Source organism: Oncorhynchus mykiss, chromosome 14 (genome assembly GCF_057628025.1).
Source record: "Oncorhynchus mykiss isolate SJ-2025 chromosome 14, ASM5762802v1, whole genome shotgun sequence".
Classification (NCBI taxonomy): Eukaryota; Metazoa; Chordata; class Actinopteri; order Salmoniformes; family Salmonidae; genus Oncorhynchus; species Oncorhynchus mykiss.
In genome coordinates this window covers 15377268-15396794 of record NC_143035.1, presented here as the reverse complement: position 1 = coordinate 15396794, position 19527 = coordinate 15377268, and the positions used below count along the sequence as shown (strand labels likewise).

At 41.9% G+C, this 19527-nt stretch overlaps 3 protein-coding genes across 4 annotated transcripts; 2 read left to right on the top strand and 1 right to left on the bottom strand.

Annotated features, from left to right (window-relative positions):
• Positions 1 to 1783: 1783 nt before the first annotated feature.
• cetn4 (centrin 4) lies at positions 1784 to 8346 on the bottom strand. The gene is given in 5 exon segments (NM_001160623.1): positions 1784 to 2107; positions 2200 to 2337; positions 7083 to 7211; positions 7363 to 7518; positions 8258 to 8346. Coding segments are annotated over 5 exon segments (516 nt in total). The 5' UTR covers positions 8261 to 8346; the 3' UTR covers positions 1784 to 2017.
• A 157-nt stretch (positions 8347 to 8503) lies between these two features.
• Positions 8504 to 12005, top strand: bbs12 (Bardet-Biedl syndrome 12). Of its 2 annotated transcripts, XM_021561334.3 has the most exons (3): positions 8504 to 8635; positions 8735 to 8808; positions 9042 to 12005. In XM_021561334.3, the coding sequence occupies exon 3, from the start codon at positions 9054 to 9056 to the stop codon at positions 10977 to 10979; it is 1926 nt and encodes a 641-aa protein (XP_021417009.2). In that variant the 5' UTR covers positions 8504 to 8635; positions 8735 to 8808; positions 9042 to 9053; the 3' UTR covers positions 10980 to 12005. The 2 variants fall into 2 exon arrangements, with proteins under 2 accessions (XP_021417009.2, XP_021417008.2); XM_021561333.3 differs by lacking the exon at positions 8735 to 8808.
• A 1269-nt stretch (positions 12006 to 13274) lies between these two features.
• LOC100136280 (FGF2) lies at positions 13275 to 18433 on the top strand. Its single transcript, NM_001124536.1, is given in 3 exon segments — positions 13275 to 13839; positions 16261 to 16364; positions 18207 to 18433. Coding segments are annotated over 3 exon segments (468 nt in total). The 5' UTR covers positions 13275 to 13661; the 3' UTR covers positions 18393 to 18433.
• The last annotated feature ends 1094 nt before the right edge of the window (positions 18434 to 19527 follow it).

Here is a 19527-nt window from a genome sequence, read left to right as displayed (position 1 = left end):
CATTGTGCTGATGTTACTTCCAGAGGCAGTTTGGAACTCGGTAATGAATGTTGCAACCGAGGACAGATTTTTACGTGCTTCAGCGGCCCCGTTCTGTGAGCTTGTGTGGCCTACCACTTCGCAGCTGAGCCGTCGTTGCTCCTAGATGTTTCCACTTCACAATAATTGCAGTTACAGTTGACCGGGCAGCTCTAGCAGGGCTAAAATTTGACGAACTGACTTGTTGGAAAGGTAGCATCCTGTGAAGATGCCACGTTGAAAGTCACTGAGCTCTTCAGTAAGGCCATTGACTGCCAATGTTTGTCTATGAAGATTGCATGGCTGTGTGCTCGATTTTATAACTGTTAGCAATTGGTATGGCTGAAATAGCTGAATACACTGATTTGAAGGGGTGTCCACATACAGAAATATATACAAAATTAGCTCCAGCTATCCACTAACTAGACATTTTTATGGGATAACAATATATTTCTGTGGGCATAGTGACTGTTTACTAAACACTAGACAGAGGGGGTTCCTTTCTCAATCTCACTTTGGCCACGTTGAGAAAGTGGACTGACTGATTTGACTCATGCAATATTCTCTGCTGGTTTGTTATACATTTTGGTTACTTGATTAATACACATTTGTGCATCAGATGCAAGGTACATTTCCCCAGATATATTGTGTTTGTAATGTGCACTAATGCAATTCCGTCTTAGAGATTTGAGACACATTTGAGATAAATGTCTTTGATGAATATTTTCCATCTGACTCAATCTCTGAATCAGGTTATCAGAACGTTTACAATAACAAGCATTCTCAAAATAATACAGTTCTATGAGGCTTGGAAAAATACGTAAGCATTATATCCTGTTTATTTAGGCAGAGCGGAATGGTTCATTTTCTTACACCTCTACGTGTCATGATTTATCTGCATGCCTGATCATCTCACCGCACATCTCTGTATCGCTATGCTTGTAGTCATGTCATTAAAATCAAATCTAAATCAAATCATGTATGTCGTCCATGTTTCTTTTATTGTATTGCTGTGCTTTGGCCTGTTAGCCAGGCTTACTGGTTCTAAGATGACTTGCTTAAAGAAAGACCTGTAAGTCAAACGGCCAAGACCCTGTAAAATGTTCAAATCAATGTAATGATCCATGTAATTACAATATAATGACCCAGCATTTGTGGGAGCAGGATGGCAGTCTGCCATTGTCTGCATAAGCCAGACCAAATGAGTTATGGTTACTGACTCACCCAGTGATCACTTTTACTGACAGTTACTCATCTTACATTCAACCCAGTCATTTCTTATACCATGCTTGGAGTTATCTGAGATTGACTTAGTCATAACATTCAGCCAGCCATATTTTTATATTTAACTAGGCAAGTCAGTTAAGAACAAATTCTTATTTACAATGACGGCCTAGGAACAGTGGGTTAACTGCCTTGTTCAGTGGCAGAACGACAGATTTTTACCTTGTCAGCTCAGGGATTCAATCTAGCAAACTTTCAGTTACTGGCCCAACGCTTATTCGATTTCTTTGATTCAGAACTGTACGTTTGTCTCGATAATGTGAAGTGCATAATCAAAAGCTATCAATAAGCAAACTGTTTCACTGAACTTGAGAAAAAGGGCTAAATCATATGTCTAAGTTAAGACAATTATAGCTGCACTTCATTTCATATGTCACAAGAGGGAACCAAATAGCTATAGGAGCCATACAGTAATAGGTACAAGGGTCCTTCGAATAAACAATATCATTTCACTTCCATGGTAAAGAGGAGACCATAACTTAGACTTTAACTATGATTTAATTAAAATAGTCAACATAAGTAAAATATTAAATATTTAAAAAAAAAAACATCTAAAATATTCAAAAATCTGTGTATAGATCTGTTAAATTTGACAAGCCATATAAAAAAAAAAGCCACTAAACGCTATTTCATAAAGTACCCTTAAAACAATCAAAAGGCATCTAAGTGAGACTGTTCCAGCAGTGGAAGATAAACCTTGGGAAACATAAGACATTCAATATAGACTTGTCTTCTTCATTATCCTTAGAAACTCCTGCTCATTGATCTCTCCATCTCCATCTCGGTCTGCTTCGTCAATCATTTCCTTTGAAAGATGCATTGTTTTAACAGTCAGGGTTTATGCATTGAGTATGTTTAGATGTGAGCAGAACGCCAACAAGTTACATCCTAACATACCTGCAATTCCTCATCTGTCAGGTTTTCACCTAGCTCCTTGGCAACTCTCTTGAGATTTTTGAAGGAAATTTTTCCTGTGCCGTCATCATCAAATAAGCGGAAAGCCTTCAGGATTTCTTCTTTTGAGTCTTTTTCACTCTGATTAAGAAAAAAAAAAAATATATATATATATATATATATATATCAAGATTATGTAGAGACAAAATTCCAACCAAAGACCTGCCAAAAGATTTAAAATAAAAAATGATTGGTCTTGTACACAGATTTGCTATTGCAGGTGCAGGGAAATGCTTGTGTTTTCTAGTGCCAACAGTAATATATATATTGACTGGTACTAATATACACTACCGTTCAAAGGTTTGGGGTCATTTAGAAATGTCCTTGTTTTTGAAAGCAAAGCAATTTTTTGTCTATTAAAATAACATAAAATTGATCAGAAATAGTTGACATTGTTAATGTTGTAAATGACTGTTGTAGCTGGAAACGGCTGATTTTTAATGGAATATCTACATAGGCGTACAGAGGCCCATTATCAGCAACCATCACTCTGTTCCAATGGCACTTTGTGTTAGTTAATCCAAGTTTATAATTTTATAAGGCTAATTGATCATTAGAAAACCCTTTTTCAATTATGTTAGCACATCTGAAAATTGTTGTCCTGATTAAAGAAGCAAAAAAATTGCCTTCTTTAGACTAGTTGAGTATCTGGAGCATCAGCATTTGTGGGTTCGATTGCAGGCTCAAAATGGACAGAAACAAATACCTTTCTTCTGAAACTCGTCAGTCTATTCTTGTTCTGAGAAATGAAGGCTATTCCATGTGAGAAATTGCCAAGAAACTGAAGATCTCGTACAATGCTGTGTACTACTCCCTTCACAGAACCACGCAAACTGACCCTAACCACAACAGAAAGAGGAGTGGTAGGCCCCAGCACACAACTGAGCAAGAGGACAAGTACACTAGTGTCTAGTTTGAGAAACAGACACCTCACAAGTCCTAAACTTGCAGCTTCATTAAATAGTACCCGCAAAACCCCAGTCTCAACATCAACAGTGAATATGTGACTCCGGGATGCTGGCCTTCTAGGCAGAGTTGCGAAGAAAAATAAATATATACAAGCAACACTGATTGACAATACATTTCACATGCTGTTGTGCAAATGGTATAGACAACAGGTGGAAATTATAGGCAATTAGCAAGACACCCCCAATAAAGGAGTGGTTCTGCAGGTGGTGACCACAGACCACTTCTCAGTTCTTATGCTTCCTGGCTGATGTTTTGGTCACTTTTGAATGCTGGCGGTGCTTTCACTCTAGTGGTAGCATGAGACGGAGTCTACAACCCACACAAGTGGCTCAGGTAGTGCAGCTCATCCAGGATGGCACATCAATACGAGCTGTGCCAAGAAGGTTTGCTGTGTCTGTCAGCGTAGTGTCCAGAGCATGGAGGCGCTACCAGGAGACAGGCCAGTACATCAGGAGACGTGGAGGAGGACGTAGGAGGGCAACAACCCAGCAGCAGGACCGCTACCTCCGCCTTTGTGCAAGGAGGAGCAGCAGGAGCACTGCCAGAGTCCTGCAAAATGACCTCCAGCAGGCCACAAATGTGCATGGGTCTGCTCAAACGGTCAGAAACAGACTCCATGAGGGTGGTATGAGGGCCCGACGTCCACAGGTGGGGGTTGTGCTTACAGCCCAACACCGTGCAGGACGTTTGGCATTTGCCAGAGAACACCAAGATTGGCAAATTCGCCACTGGCGCCCTGTGCTCTTCACAGATGAAAGCAGGTTCACACTGAGCACGTGACAGACGTGACAGAGTCTGGAGACGCCGTGGAGAACGTTCTGCTGCCTGCAACATCCTCCAGCATGACCGGTTTGGCGGTGGGTCAGTCATGGTGTGGGGTGGCATTTCTTTGGGGGGCCGCACAGCCCTCCATGAGCTCGCCAGAGGTAGCCTGACTGCCATTAGGTACCGAGATGAGATCCTCAGACCCCTTGTGAGACCATATGCTGGTGCGGTTGGCCCTGGATTCCTCCTAATGCAAGACAATGTTAGACCTCATGTGGCTGGAGTGTGTCAGCAGTTCCTGCAAGAGGAAGATATTGATGCTATGCCCGTTCCCCAGACCTGAATCCAATTGAGCACATCTGGGACATCATGTCTCGCTCCATCCACCAACGCCATGTTGCACCACAGACTGTCCAGGAGTTGGCGGATGCTTTTGTCCAGGTCTGGGAGGAGATCCCTCAGGAGACCATCCGCCACCTCATCAGGAGCATGCCCAGGCGTTTTAGTGAGGTCATACAGGCACGTATCTCAATTTGGTTGAGGCCGGGTTATTGTGGAGGCCAGGACATCTGATGCAGCACTCCATCACTCTCCTTCTTGGTCAAATAGCCCTTACACCGCCTGGCCAGAGCTTGAGAGGATCTGCAGCGAATTGTATAAACTCCCCAAATACAGACGTTACAAGCTTGCAGCGTCATATCCAAGAAGACTCAAGAATGTAATCTCTGCCAAAGGTGCTTCAAAAAAAGTACAGAGTAAAGGGTCTGAATACTTATGTAAAATGTGATATCCATGTTTTATTTTTAATACATTTGCAACATTTTCTAAAAACCTGTTTTTGCTTGGTCATCATGGGGTATTGTGTGTAGCTCTGGAGCAGATTTTCATTAAGGATCTCTGTAGTTTAATCCGTTCATCTTTCCCTCGATCCTGACTATTCTACCAGTCCCTGCCGCTGAAAAACATCGCCACCACCATGCTTCACCATAGGGATGGTACCAGGGTTTCTCCAGACACGATGCTTGGCATTCAGGTCAAAGAATTCAATCTTGATTATACATCAGACCAGATAATCTGGTTTCTCATGGTCAGAGTCCTTTAGGTGCCTTCTGGCAAACTCCAAGTGGGTTGTCATGTGCCTTTTACTGAGGAGTGGCTTCCATCTGGCCACCCTACCATAAAGGCCTGATTGGTTGAGTGCTGCAGAGATGTCAGGGTAACCATTGGGTTCTTGGTCACCTCCCTGACCAAGGCCCTTCTCCCCCGATTGCTCAGTTTGGCCAGGCGGCCAGCTCTAGGAAGAGCCTTGGTGGTTCCAAACATCTTCCATTTAAGAATGATGGAGGCCACTGTGTTCTTGGTGCCCTTCCCCAGATCTGTGCCTCGACACAATCCTGTTTTGGAGGACTACAGACAATTTCTTCGACTTCATGGCTTGGTTTTTGCTCTGACATGCACTGTCAACTGTGGGACATTATACAGACAGGTGTGTGCCTTTTGAAATCTTGTCCAATCAATTGAATTTACCACAGGTGTCCTCCAAGTTGTAGAAACAACTCAAAGATGATCAATGGAAACAGGATGCACCTGAGCTCAATTTCAAGTCTCATAGCAAATGGTCTTATGTAAATATGATGTTTCTTATTTTTTATAAATTTGCTAAAACTTCTAAAAACCTGTTTTCACTTTGTTATTATGGGGTATTGTGTGTAGATTGATGAGAGAAAAAAAAAAGGAATACATTTTAGAATAAGGCTAATGTAAAAAAAATGTGGAAAAAGTCAAGGGGTTTGAATACTTTCCAAAATGCACAGTATATAAAGGAAATAAATTAATTAGGCCCTAATCTATGGATTTCACATGACTGGGAATACAGATGTGCATCTGTTGGGTACAGATACCTTGAAAAAAAACATTTTTGGGGCGTGGATCAGAAAACCAGTCCGTATTGGGTGTCACCACCATTTGCATCATGCAGTTGATCATGCTGTTTAAAGTGGCCTGTGGAATGTTGTTCCACTCCTCTCCAATGGCTGTGCGAAGTTGCTGGCTATTGGCGGGAACTGGAAAATGCCATTGTACACGTACAAGCATCACAAACATGCTCAATGGGACAGGTGGGTATGCCGGCCATGGAAGATCTGGGATATTTTCAGCTTCCAGGAATTGTGTACAGATCCTTGCGACATGGGGCCGTGCATTATTATGCTGAGGTGATGGCGGCGGATGAATGGCATGACAGTGGGCCTCAGGATCTCATCACGGTATCTCTGGGAATTTAATTGCCATCGATAAAATACAATTGTGTTCATTTTATCATAACAGCACCATCAGGCACTCTATTCACAATGCTGACATCAGCAAACCGCTCACCCACACGACACCATAGGGAGTGTGCAATTGTCATGCTGCCATCTGCCCAGTACAGTTGAAACCGGGATTGAAGTCAGCCCCGAAGTCAGTTACGAAGCCAAACTGCAGTCAGGTCAAGACCCTGGTGAGGATGATGAGAACACAGATGAGCTTCCCACAGACAGTTTGTGTTGAAATTCTTCGGTTGTACAAACCCACAGTTTCATCAGCTGTCCGGGTGGCTGGTCTCAACACGGTCTGCGGTTGTGAGGCCAGTTGGACGTACTACCAAATTCTCAAAAACGACGTTGGAGGCTGCTTGAACATCAAATTCTCTGGCAACAGCTCTGGTAGACATTCCTGCAGTCAGCATGACAATTGCACACTCCCTCAAAACTTGAGACATCTGTGCCATGGCATTGTATTGTGTGACAAAACTGCACATTTTAGAGTGGCCTTGTTATTGTCCCCAGCACAAGTTGCACCTGTGTAATGATCATGCTGATTAATCAGCTTCTTGATATGCCACACCTGTCAGGTGGATGGATTATCTTGGCAATGTAAAAAATGCTCACTAACAGGGATGTCAACATTTTTGAGAAATAATGTGTATGAAACATTTCTAGGATCTTTTTTCAGCTCATGAAACATGGGACCAACACATGTTGTGTTTATATTTTTGTTCAGTGACCAATTGTGAACCAATCCTTTAATCACTTCTTGACTAAGAAAATACATACCATTTTCTGTGTCATCATACAGAGAAAGTCATTAAAATCAATGGTCCCAGAGCCCTCCTTGTTGATGTCTGCTATCATCTTCTTGATTTCTTCTTTCTTTGGTTCAAAGCCAAGGGCACGCATGGCAACCTGGAGCAGCAGAAATAAATGAATTGTTTATATTCAAGAAACAAAATACATTTGGTTTTTTTGGGGGGGGAAACTAAGCATACGCTAAAACAGTGGATGGCATTATGGTAACTAGCTGAGTGAACCATTTATATTCTATGGTATAACCTACCTTGAGTTCCTTCACATCAATTGTTCCTGAGCCATCTGTATCAAACAAGTCAAAGGCCTCTCTGATCTCCTGCTTTTGTTCCTCTGTCAAGTCTGGTTTAGGACCTGCCTTTTTCCTCTGGTTGGAATTGGTGTTGGGTTTTCGGTAGCCTGAAGCCTGTAACATAACAACAAACTGTCAGAGTTTACCTGTAAAGCTGATCATAAGGGAAACATTGATAGTATCACAATAAGCCTTATTGTAGATGGCTAGCTAATGTTACCCTATGTAGCTTGAGTTGATGCGGCGCAGGTCCTAAAATGTGCTTATCTCCCCTACCAGCCAAATGCTGATAACAGGTCAGATTTAACATTATTCAGAATAGCTGATTTTGATGCACTCTGTATACTGCTGTTCTGAAGTGCATTGATAAATTGGATATGAATTAAAAGGTATGTTGTTCCCTATTTAGCTAAACACCATGTGGCTGGTAAAGGGTCCGTTTTTGGCACTGCTGCTTAGTGAGATGGTACACATTAAAACTGAAAATATGTTCTGCATGGGGGAGGAAGTTACTTGGAGAAACTATCAAGGAAATGACACTTGAGCCCCAAGTCAATGATGCTAACGCAATAAGCCAACTTAGCTATCTAACATGCAAACGTTTAGCAAACTGAAGTGCTGTAGTGGCTAAACCCTGTGAAAGTGATCTTAAAAAGCTATCGTTATTTTTGCCACCAGCTAGCTAACTTTACTAGCCACAACGTTGCAGAATTGCTGCTGCAAAGAGTTGAGTTACGTTACAGAAGCTCACTAACTTGAAACCCATCTGTGTACCTAGCTCAACGGACAAATAGAAACTGCTAGCTGACTAGCTAGGAAACTATAGATAAGTAACTAAAGTAGAGCTACATACCATCTCCAAATATTAGCACTGCGACGAACAAAATAGATGTATTTGAACTCAACGAAGTGTATCAGGCGACATGTAAACAAAGCTTGCCTGAAACTACTGTGGTATGCGTTATTTTAAATGACAAGGGAACAGTCCATCAGAAAATGAGTAAACCTTCAGGAAATGACGACGAGGGCTTGCTTTGACCAATAGTGAAGTAAGTGGGTGGGACATAAGTAACTGCGACCGTTTGTTTGGTTCTTTTCGTGTCTCTTAGCAACAAGTGGGCGCTTGTTTGCGCACGCGTACACACGGATTACAACTGGATGAGTTTGAGCCAGGCTGAAGCTCACAGAGAACCTGGAACTGTAACACGCCACACGAAGTTCTTAGGAAAAAGTAAGTTCATCGTTGTGTTGTGCTATAAATTTGCTTCAAAAAATTCATAGTATCTTCCTAACAAGCTAAGCCTTTCAATGTACTTATCTGATGTTTTAGGGCAGGACCAGGTTGATGTTAACTATCACAGCTAGCTAGCATGCTAGCCAGCTACACTGCAGAACTACACCCAAGTATTTATTGCTATATCTCTTACTGTGTATTAATGATCCTTCTGGTAAATAGTTTGGAAATGTGTTCTATTTTCACACCAATAGAGAATGACCCTAATATACATTTTTTACACCAATAGAGAATGACCCTAATATACATTTTTTTACACCAATAGAGAATGACCCTAATATACATTTTTTACACCAATAGAGAATGACCCTACTATAAAATTCCTAACATGTCTATCTTACAGGCGTCACAGAAAATGGGAAGTACAATTATTAGTCAAAGACTTCATGTTGGACTGCAGCAGCTCACAGCTTTGGCGGCTGTCACACATTCCTTTTTGGGCCCCAATAAAAACCACAAGTTTATTCAAGACGAGTCTACCGGGGAGTCGTCCTTGGTGTGCACATGTTTCCGCGTCTTGGAGCACTTAGACCTGACCTGCTCTGTAGGTCAGCTGGCCAATGAGACAATCCAAGCTCACCAGAAGGTCTTTCACTCTGGTGCGGGGTGCCTGCTATTTATGGCTGGGGTCTGGAGCAGGGCTGCCCTCGAATGTCTCCACAGAGACATTTCAATCCCACATATTGTGTCAGCCATGTCTGAAGGGCTGGATATATGTTGCAAAGTCTGCAGGTCAAACAGTGTGTCGATTGAAGACGTTCAACCAGTTGCTTCTGATAGTGGCACATCAGTACTCCAGGGCTCTCCACACACAGTGTTACGTAACCCTGTCACAGGGATGAACCCTAGCCATGGGGCCCTCAACAACAAGAAACGAAGCAGAATAAAACTCACTCACAGCAGACATTTTTGTGCAAATGATGAAGCTGATGAGAACACCACACCAGGGTTATTTTCCCATGCAGTGAGTTCTAAAGGAGTTGATATTGCTCACCTCGCTGAAGCTGTGAGCCATGGATGTGTGGATGCAATGAGCTTAGTGGTTGAGGTGAGCAAGATGCAGTCAAAGAACAATGGAAGTGGTGACAGCTGTAGAACATTTGATGTCAACAAGCTGGTAACGTGCACTCTGCCAGGCTTGTCAGAGGACCATTCATGTGTTTTACCAGGTTGTGTTATTCTGCTCTCTGCAGAGCAGGCTTCCCTTGTACATCACATGAAAGAACAGAAGTGGCAAGTTGTTCTCATTAATGGAGATCTCAGTGAAAAATATCGGCATCTTGGTTTCAATAGCAAGAATGACATCAGCCAAGTGACCGACAAGTTGGACTTGAAAGGCCTCAGCAAAGAAGATGATTGGGAAGACAATGTTTTAACAACTCTGTTGAAAAACAATGTGAATCTAGTTTTAGTCAATGGAGAGGCAAGTGAAAGACTCACCCAGCACTGCATGAGTCACCGTATACTTGTGGTTGAGAGGGTGAAGCCTGACATTTTGAAGGACTTTGCGGAAACAACAGGAGCTGTCCCTGTCACCTATGCCACACAACTGAGTAAGCACTGTGTCGGCACCGGGGTAGAAATCTCCATATGGAGAGACTGCAGTGGCAACAGAAGGAGAGCATCAATGGCTGTGAACATTGTCGCTGATCGTACTGCGCTGGTCACAGTGGTCCTCACCACCTCTGTGCACAGCAAGCTGCAGACCTTGGAGGACTGTTTCTGGGGCTGTGCCTATCGCCTACACCACACACTGAAAGACAGGAAACTACTCCCCGGTGCTGGAAAGACTGAATTGCTTTGTGTTCAAATCCTTCAAAAGCACATTAAAGATAATGGTGAGCAAACAAGAGGCAAAGATGGAACCTCTGCCCCACAAGCTAAACAAGGAAGAGCAGGAAACCCACACAGGGCTGATGTGTTTCAACTCATGGCAGATGGTTGGATGGACTACATTTCCACTCTGATGTTGAACAGTGGAACCTGTTCAAAAGTGGACGCTTGGACTACAATCAATCAGCAGCTGATAGATTTGAATGGGGGATTATCTCTAGATGCTAATTTCTCAAGACTGCTATTAAGAGATGACACAGAGGATGGTATGATGTCCCCAGATATGAAGCGCAGTGCAGGGAAGGTCTATGACAATATGACAGTGAAGTTGGAAGCATGGAGGAAAGCCCTGGATCTTGTTTTCCTTGTGTTACAGACAGACACTGAGATCATTACTGGCATAGATCCTAAACAAGTGGAGGGGCAATCAAATGTTATGGTGCTTTAATGGTTTTAACACATTGCTGTGCACTATCATTTTTGTATATTATCATGAAATGCATAACATGTCTAAATGTGTTTTATTCTTTGAATCCAAATATGCTGAAAAATGAATAAACTGTTGTAATTTCAGAAGTATAATTTAGAGCTTGTCGGCCATTAGTAAATTGCACTGGCCCAGCAACATTTTACCACATGGGGGAGACAAAGGATATGAACGTTAATCCATTTCACATGGTTTCCAACTCTATGGCTATATCAATAAACATGTCAAAATCCAGTCACTGAGGTGCTTGTGTGTTCAGATCTCAGTAAATGTTTTCATGCTTATCCCCATCCTAGAATTACATCTAAATCATCTTACATCCCACCTCGTGCACAAGTTATATTATACGTTCCACCCAGAGCCAAAGTTACAGAACAAGCATTTTTTAAAACCTTTCTTTAACTAGGCAAGCCAGTTAAGAACAAATTATTATTTACAATGATGGCCTACCCCGGCCGAACCCTAACCCAGACGACGCTGGGCCAATTGTGCGCTGCCCTATGGGACTTCTAATCACGGCCGGTTGTGATACGGTCTGGAATTGAACCAGGGTCTGTAGTGATGCCTCTAGCACTGAGATGCAGTGCCTTAAACCGCTGCGCCACTTGGGAGCCCAGAAGCATAGCATGTGACGTGTCATATTTTGTTAACCTCTTATCACTGACTACAAAGTGAGCATTATAGGCTATTGAGGTGATGTTCACAGTATTGCATTCAAAATGGAAGATCATAGCTTGTCTTCTATAACCAAATGAACAATAAATGCACTGTTCAAGTGTCACTGATATGGCCGAGGGAAATACATTTTTTCTGTCAGTGTTTGCATGAGTCTGTATTTGCTTCCTTTGTGTTATTTGCCTATGTGTCTGCACTTCGAACACTGCATAGGTCTAAGTCCCAGCCAACAGGACATGGTTTCATGACTTGCTTGGTCCTGTTTGTCATAACATAGAATAGTTTGCAGAAAAATAAACATTTCTAGACAAAGTAAATGTGTCTGTCAGATCTGTATAATCCACAACCCTGGAAATGTGAAAAGGACAACAATGTCCACATTTCTTATTAGGTCCCAGGAGCTGCCTTGTTTTTATGTAACGGTAAACTTTAATTATGAGCTTGTCACCTTGTTTTGGCTGGCCATATTTCCATTGGCCATAGTCTAACAAAGGTGCTCCATAGGGATCGTAACAGAGACGGTGAGGGCTTTACTTTGGGATCAAGAGGAATTTTAACTCGAGCATCACTCAATGGTGGTGTTGCTGTGAATGGGTGGGGGTGAGATGACCAATGAAAACATGACATCTGAGAAGGAAATGGGTCAGACCAAACTGGTGGCAAATTTGGAAGTTCAAACTAGGGCCAGTTTTTTTATGTGTCTGCTCACAACCCAACCTACATTGGAGGAGAGTCTAAAGCAAACCAAAGCCTGATGCTTCACCATGGCAAACAGTGAGTGAGACAGTGTACCTGGAGATGAATGCGTTTCTATGTGAAGTAGTGTCTGAAAATTATTCCCTTGGCACACAATTCCCACACAAAGACCTTCAGTTTCAACACGGAATGATTCTGAAACGATTATCAGTCCATCTGAGGATAGCCAAGTGAATAGAAAGTATTATTTTGTGCTGAGCCATTGTGGTCGGCCTGTGGTTTAATGTTTCATTGATATGCATGCATCTAATCAAGATGATATGATCAACCCTGCATACAGTAATCTGTGTTCTGTTGTGTCCAGTGCACACTTTGAAAACAGACATTCATAGTTTTGACTGGTTAAAGTTGGTTAAAAGTAAAACATATCGAAATGGCATAATTGAAATGAGCTGCTTCATACAGTTCACAACTCAAAATAGAGTTTCTATGTGAAGGGTCCTTTAAATCTTCAATATTTACATATTTCCTTGAATTCAATTAGACAAGCTATTGTAATGTACTCTGTTGTACTTTCTGCTGCATATTTCATTTGTTCTTCAATAATGTGGCACAGAATCACTGATTCTACCCAGAAGTTATAAGAAGCTAAGCTGAAGCCACCACTCAGGTTGCACAAGCCAAGGGTCTCTTATGACGCAGTTCAATCAGTAAGCCCCAGTCTTACCCTCCTTTCTCTGCTTGTGCTGTGTAGGGTTGTCTGGTTCAGTTAGAAAGTCAAAGCGTGTGTGTGTGTGTGTGTGTGTGTGCTTGCCTCGGAGGGCGCATGCGAACTGAGGCCCATAGGGAAAGTCTCCCCAGATTTCAGCCAGCTGCCCCGCTATAAACATTTCAGCGCTTAAGAGTGGAGGAAGAAGACGATGGAAGGTGGAACACACGAATCCCCATCCAAACTACACTCGAATATCAACTATTAGCACTTTCTTAAAGGAACGAGAAGAGGCCAGTGAGGGGTGGACCTTGCTGTCGCGGCTAACAAGCTCCTTTCCAAGTGCTGCTAGCGCTTAGATTCCTCTCTGCTTGGGAGTAGAGGGCATGCTGCACCAGAGGGGTGTTCTCAAACAAACTATCTGACCCTGGGGGTTAACTAAAATCAGGCTCTGTGAGGCTCGCTGGGGAAGGGAGGGGACAGCAGTTAGCATAAGGCTACTGTGGGGCTGCTGCACTGGTAGCACACAGCAGCAGCAGGGTAGAGGATAGAGGGAAGAGGAGATGGCCACAGGAGAAATCACCACTCTACCCGCCACACCTGAAGATGGAGGCAGTGGCGGCTTCCTTCCAGGAAACTTTAAGGAGCCCAAGAGGTTGTACTGTAAAAATGGAGGCTACTTCTTGAGGATAAACTCTAACGGAAGCGTGGACGGGATCAGAGATAAGAACGACCCCCACAGTAAGTAGTTCCAGTCCCTTGCATGGCAGACAAAGCTTCTTTATGCGTTTAAAGGGTAACAGGGACGTAACCGTGAGGGGAATCATGGAGGACTGAAGGGAATTTTACGAATGAGTGTGTTTATTTATGGCTTCTACAGCATTCAAATGACAGTCGTTCGTGTAGTTCTTTTACATTCGCCTTTGCAAGTGCTTTCATGAATGTGGTGGGTTTTGATCTCAGTCATCTTGATGTGTGTAACACGGACATTCTTTAAATGTCACTGCTATTACGTCACATGTAATTCAAATGTCCAGAATTAAAATATGATGTATCTTTCGTGTGAAATGTGCATTAACACATAGATAGACCAACTCGAGTCCACATAAACGGCCATTGATAGAGATTGAAGCACTAGGTTTGTGTTCTTATCAATTCAGTATAATATTAAAGTATCAATGATTAGCTTTAAATTTAACATGCAACAACACATTGAAACCACCTCACACATTGAAACCACCTCATAACTCACTATCTAGTTGTTTTTTCTTCAGTGTGTGTCTCTCAGATTGCATCAGTAATTGTGAGGAGGAGAAGGGGCCCATGTAGAAGAGGGGGTTTTCGTCACAGGAAGCACTGCTCAGTAGATCCTTGAGTGACAGATAGGGGATGGGACTTAGAACAGGTGCTATCAAACAGCTGTCCAAAAATCATCACAAGCAATGAACTACTATGGTAAAAATGGAGACGAGAGACTGACTAGTTTAAATGAAAAGGCCATTGGCCATTTCAATTATTGAAAAACAATTAGCATCTCATTTACTTTCCCGCAACATTTATCTTCAATCAACAAGGCATATACAATATTCTATAAGCGTAGTAGTAACCCATACACTAAACTGGATACACCACACTAAACCTATACACTAAACTATACTTTCTGTCATGACCATTCATTCAAATAGAACCAATGAAAAGGACTGTTCATACGCACATTTGCTTCCTCAATACGATTAAAGCAAGCGATTATGAAATAAACCATTGCCGAACGTTTCACTTAGGGATGTGATCACTAGACCTGCTGTACAGATGTTCAGTAAACACTAGATGCTCCCTTGCATGCAACAACTTCTAATGATGTATTCCTTCAGAGAGGAATGGATCTTCATGACATGAGTCATTAAACAAACCCTAAGTGCACACAGATGCCTCTTATATAGAAGTTTACAATGTATCATCATGTACTATCTTGCCTTATGTGGCCTGTTTGATAAGAACTCTATTTTATTATATATATATTTTTAACTATGCTATAAATATGCTATTCAAATATGCTCCATTGGCGCAGCACACTTAGGCTTATCTTGACTCCACAAAACGTTTGGAGTATTTACAGGATGATCACTTCAACCAAATACAAGCTTTCAATAACTATTACGGCATTATTAATATTGTTTCTCAAAATGTGAAAATTGTGAAGAACGATGGTGAACCACAACTTCGAATGGTTTTCTTGCTTATCTGACGTTTTATGAAGAAATATTGTATCAACTTGTTTGCCTCTGCTATATACTGAACAAAAATATAAACGCAACATGCAACAATTTTACTGCGTTACAGTTCATATAAGGAAATCAGTCAATTAAAATAAATAAATTACACCCTAAACTATGGATTTCACATGACTAGGCAGGGGCACAGCTATGGGTGGGCCTGGGATAGTTTAGGCCCACCCACTGGGAAGCCAAGCCCAGTCAATCAGAATCAGCGATTTCCCACAAAAGGGTTTTATTAGGGTTTCATCAGCTGCCCGGGTGGCTGGTCTCAGACAATCCCGCAGGTGAAGAAGCCAGATGTGGAGGTCATGGGCTGGCGTGGTTACACACGGTCTGCAGTTGTGACGTATTGCCAAATTCTGTAAAACGACATTGGAGGCGACTTATGGTAGAGAAATGAACATTCAATGCTCTGGCAACAGCTCTGGTGGACATTCCTGCAGTCAGCATGCAAAGTGCACAAGTGCAACTTGAGACATCTGTGGTATTGCGTTGTGTGAAAACTGCACATTTTAGAGAGGCCTTTTATTGTTCCCAACATAATGTGCACCTTTGTAATAATCAGGCTGTTTAATTAGCTTCTTGGTATGCCACACTTGTCCGGTGGATGGATTATCTTCACAAAGGAGAAATGCTCACTAACAGGGATGTAAACTAACTTGTACACAACATTTGAGAGAAATAAGCTTTTTGTGCATATGGGACCTTTTCTGGGATCTTTTATTTCAGCTCATGAAACATGGTACCAACACTTTACCTGTTGCGTTTATATTTTTGTTCAGTATCATACTCTGCTCTATCCATCCTTGTTCAACACCACTAACAACTAGCATCAATGGAGTTGCTATCAATTCACTCTGAGACTAAAGTCATTTTTCCTCCTCAGATAAGCTTCAACTCCAGGCGACCTCAGTGGGGGAAGTAGTAATCAAAGGGGTCTCAGCCAACCGCTATCTGGCCATGAATGCAGATGGAAGACTGTTTGGAGCGGTGAGTAAGCATTACCTTCCTTATAGCTACCAAAGCAGTTACCAAAGCAACTCCATTCCATCTGTTTTGGTATTGTCATGGTCTACAACTCATGCTTTACTCTAACAGGGACAGTCCCATGCCTAAGATGAAGGGTTTTCATTAAGTTCATGCTGAAAGCAAATATTATCTTGTCATACACTGACAACAGATTTTGCTTTCGTATTACATTTGTTAGTGTGGTAGCAGTGAATGGAGGTATTTATGGGATACTGCAGAAGTCCGAGCAGATAACTGACTGGTGTGTTTCCTGTCTCTCCTAAATTAGTAACCAGACTAGGCAATGGACACACACTGGCAGACACATTACAGACATGGCACCTTCACTGATGTGGTCAATCATCCAGGATCTGTTCTCACACGTTCTCTCAGGGTGGGGGAAAGTTACAGTTTGGTGTTAGCATTTTGTAAATAGACTGTTGTGTTCAGGTTGAAATTGGAAGCTGGAGGTATTGTATGTTGTTCTGTACTTGTCCTTATTCAGCCCCACTCACCAGCTTTATGCACATGATCATCTGTATAGATCGAGCTTACTTTCTAATACACTCATTACTTCTCACTTTACCTTTCCATTTTAGCACTGCCTTCCATGTCGGCATGGATAGTCTATATATATTCAGATATTAGGTGGTAGGGATTGAACTTTGTAGTCAATGTAAATGAATACACTTTTTATCTTTCCCAGTGTTGCTACCCTCTGAATTTATCTTCCAACTGTTTTTGTTCTGTGTGCCTGTTATAAGTGCCAGGGATTGCTTCCATGTAGGGTTAGGTAGGGCCATAAAAGTTATTCTCTATACTAGGTAGCCATGGTTCAATGGACAACAGGCCCCCTGTTGTTGGATAGGGCAGGGAATTCTGTTGGCCCTGCTATCAAGAGATATTTGAGCCAGATGTGATTGATGTCATCAGATCTTCCACATGAACACAAAATCACAGTGTGGACAGGAATAATCATTTATATTTTCCATTATTTCATGTAATAACAAAAAATGCAATAACAAAAACCTGTCAGAGGGTAGAAAACTGGGAGTTACTTCATTTCTATTGGACATGAGCAAATCTATTTCTTGCACACGGCCACTAGAACTGAACTGACCATTTGTTTTACTAATTTAAGAATGGATGATTATTCACACATCTTTGGCTTGGCAAAACATCTAGTAAAACTATTGAAAAATATCTTCATTAGTGTGTGACATTAAACAGGAGTTCAGACTGTTCTGGAATGTCCACTGAAACAATGGAGGTATTGAGGTCTGATGTGTTTTACTGGATTAATCAAATTATGATGTATTTTTTGTCAGTTTGCAAGCTTTTCCCTTTTCTCCACAGAGCATGTAAAAATCAACTATATTTAATTATGTCTAAATGAAATGGCTTATTAGAGGATATCACAATGACTAAACATTTGTGTTGACATTCCAACTACATTTCTTTCTACTTTTCCCCTAGACCTAGGCTAAACTCCAGTTATGTACATGAAATGTGGATCCTTTTTTTATAATATAAATAACCATCATTGCCCAAAGCTTGTCACTGGTGGACATTCCCCATTGAACATGGCTTTTAGTTCAAGAGTAGGTGTATTCATCTTGGTTTGAGAAACCTGCCCATTACGTTTTATTTCATAAGACAAAGACAAGATTTCAAAAGAGTTTCATTGACATTTATCATTGGTTCGGTTTACAATATGAAAGTGGATCAATTGTATCAAAGAATAATAGAACTGGATTAACAAATGTTGTAAATTGATCTCTGATTTGCTATCTCATATCTTTCGAACATTCTCTCTCTCTTCAGAGACGGACAACAGATGAATGCTACTTCATGGAGAGGCTGGAGAGTAACAACTACAACACCTACCGCTCTCGAAAGTACCCTGAAATGTATGTGGCACTGAAAAGGACTGGCCAGTACAAGTCAGGATCCAAAACTGGACCCGGCCAAAAAGCCATTCTCTTTCTCCCCATGTCGGCCAGACGCTGAGCTCATCTTGTCGTACCAATCTTAAAGTCAGCCTGGCTGCACACAAACAGACAGGACATGAAGAAATACAATGGAGCGTATTAAATGACTGTGACGACATAATCATCCTGTAGTTAGGTACTTGAACGGCAATTCAATTCAACTATATAATGTGAGTTTGACTAGAGCTGCTTCAAATATTCTAGTGTACTTTGATATTCTGCTTATTTTTCTTGGTTTAACAATTTTGAAGGTACATTATTTAAGATGAAAGAGAAAGTGATAACACACAAGATTCCACTGAGTAGCTCTGGGCTTAAAAAATGTACTTTTTACTGCACTGCAGCACAGGTTAGCTTGGTCATGCCCAGAACTTTACTTGATACAACTTTTAAATAGAACATTGGATTGGCAAAGATAAATTGAGCATTGCAAAACAAACAGTATACCTAGTACAATACTACAGTATATGATATTGCACCTCTCAATCTTAACATATGAATGATTCATTTAATTTTAGAGCTTAGAGGACCTGAGTTCTTCCCAAACAGAGTAGCCTATTTCTTCAAATAGTGTATATTTTTTATCTTTACAGACAAGAGGTCTTGTGATTTGTGAAAAATGTCCTTTACAGTGATCATCATCGGTACCATTGGCTACACCCTCCTTCCTGTGTAACAGTTCAGAAAAACCTATTCCAGTCTGTCATAAATATACACTTCAAGTATTATGGTGAAAGACCATCCACATGCTCATATGACTAGCATTGACGTGTTCGTGCTATTAGCATCGATGCACTTGGCTAGGCAGGTCCTGGAGGCAGCACCCTGTGGTACAGTTGGTAGAACCTCCCTCAGTAGACAGCTGGCAGCTCCTCCATAGCCAGGTCAATCTTGTCGAAGCCCTGGTTCAGGCCGTGAAGCAGAAGCCTGGCTAGGCGGCTAGTGATAGGAGTAGTGGAGCTGGTCTTGGTTAGCTCGGTTAGCTCCAGCCACTCACAGCGCAGGCACTCCTGGGTGCAGAAGTTGATGTCGTATGTGAGGGGGCTGATGATGTACATGTCGGACATACCAAAAGCACCTGGGAGGTTGTGCTGCTGCCGGATGCTCAGGAGGGACATGAACTCTGAGCGGACTCCCGTCTACTCAAAGACCTC

What these genes read in the sequence shown, in the direction of transcription:
- bbs12 (XM_021561333.3), top strand. Translation starts at nt 9,054, where the DNA reads ATGGGAAGTACAATTATTAGTCAAAGACTTCATGTTGGACTGCAGCAG.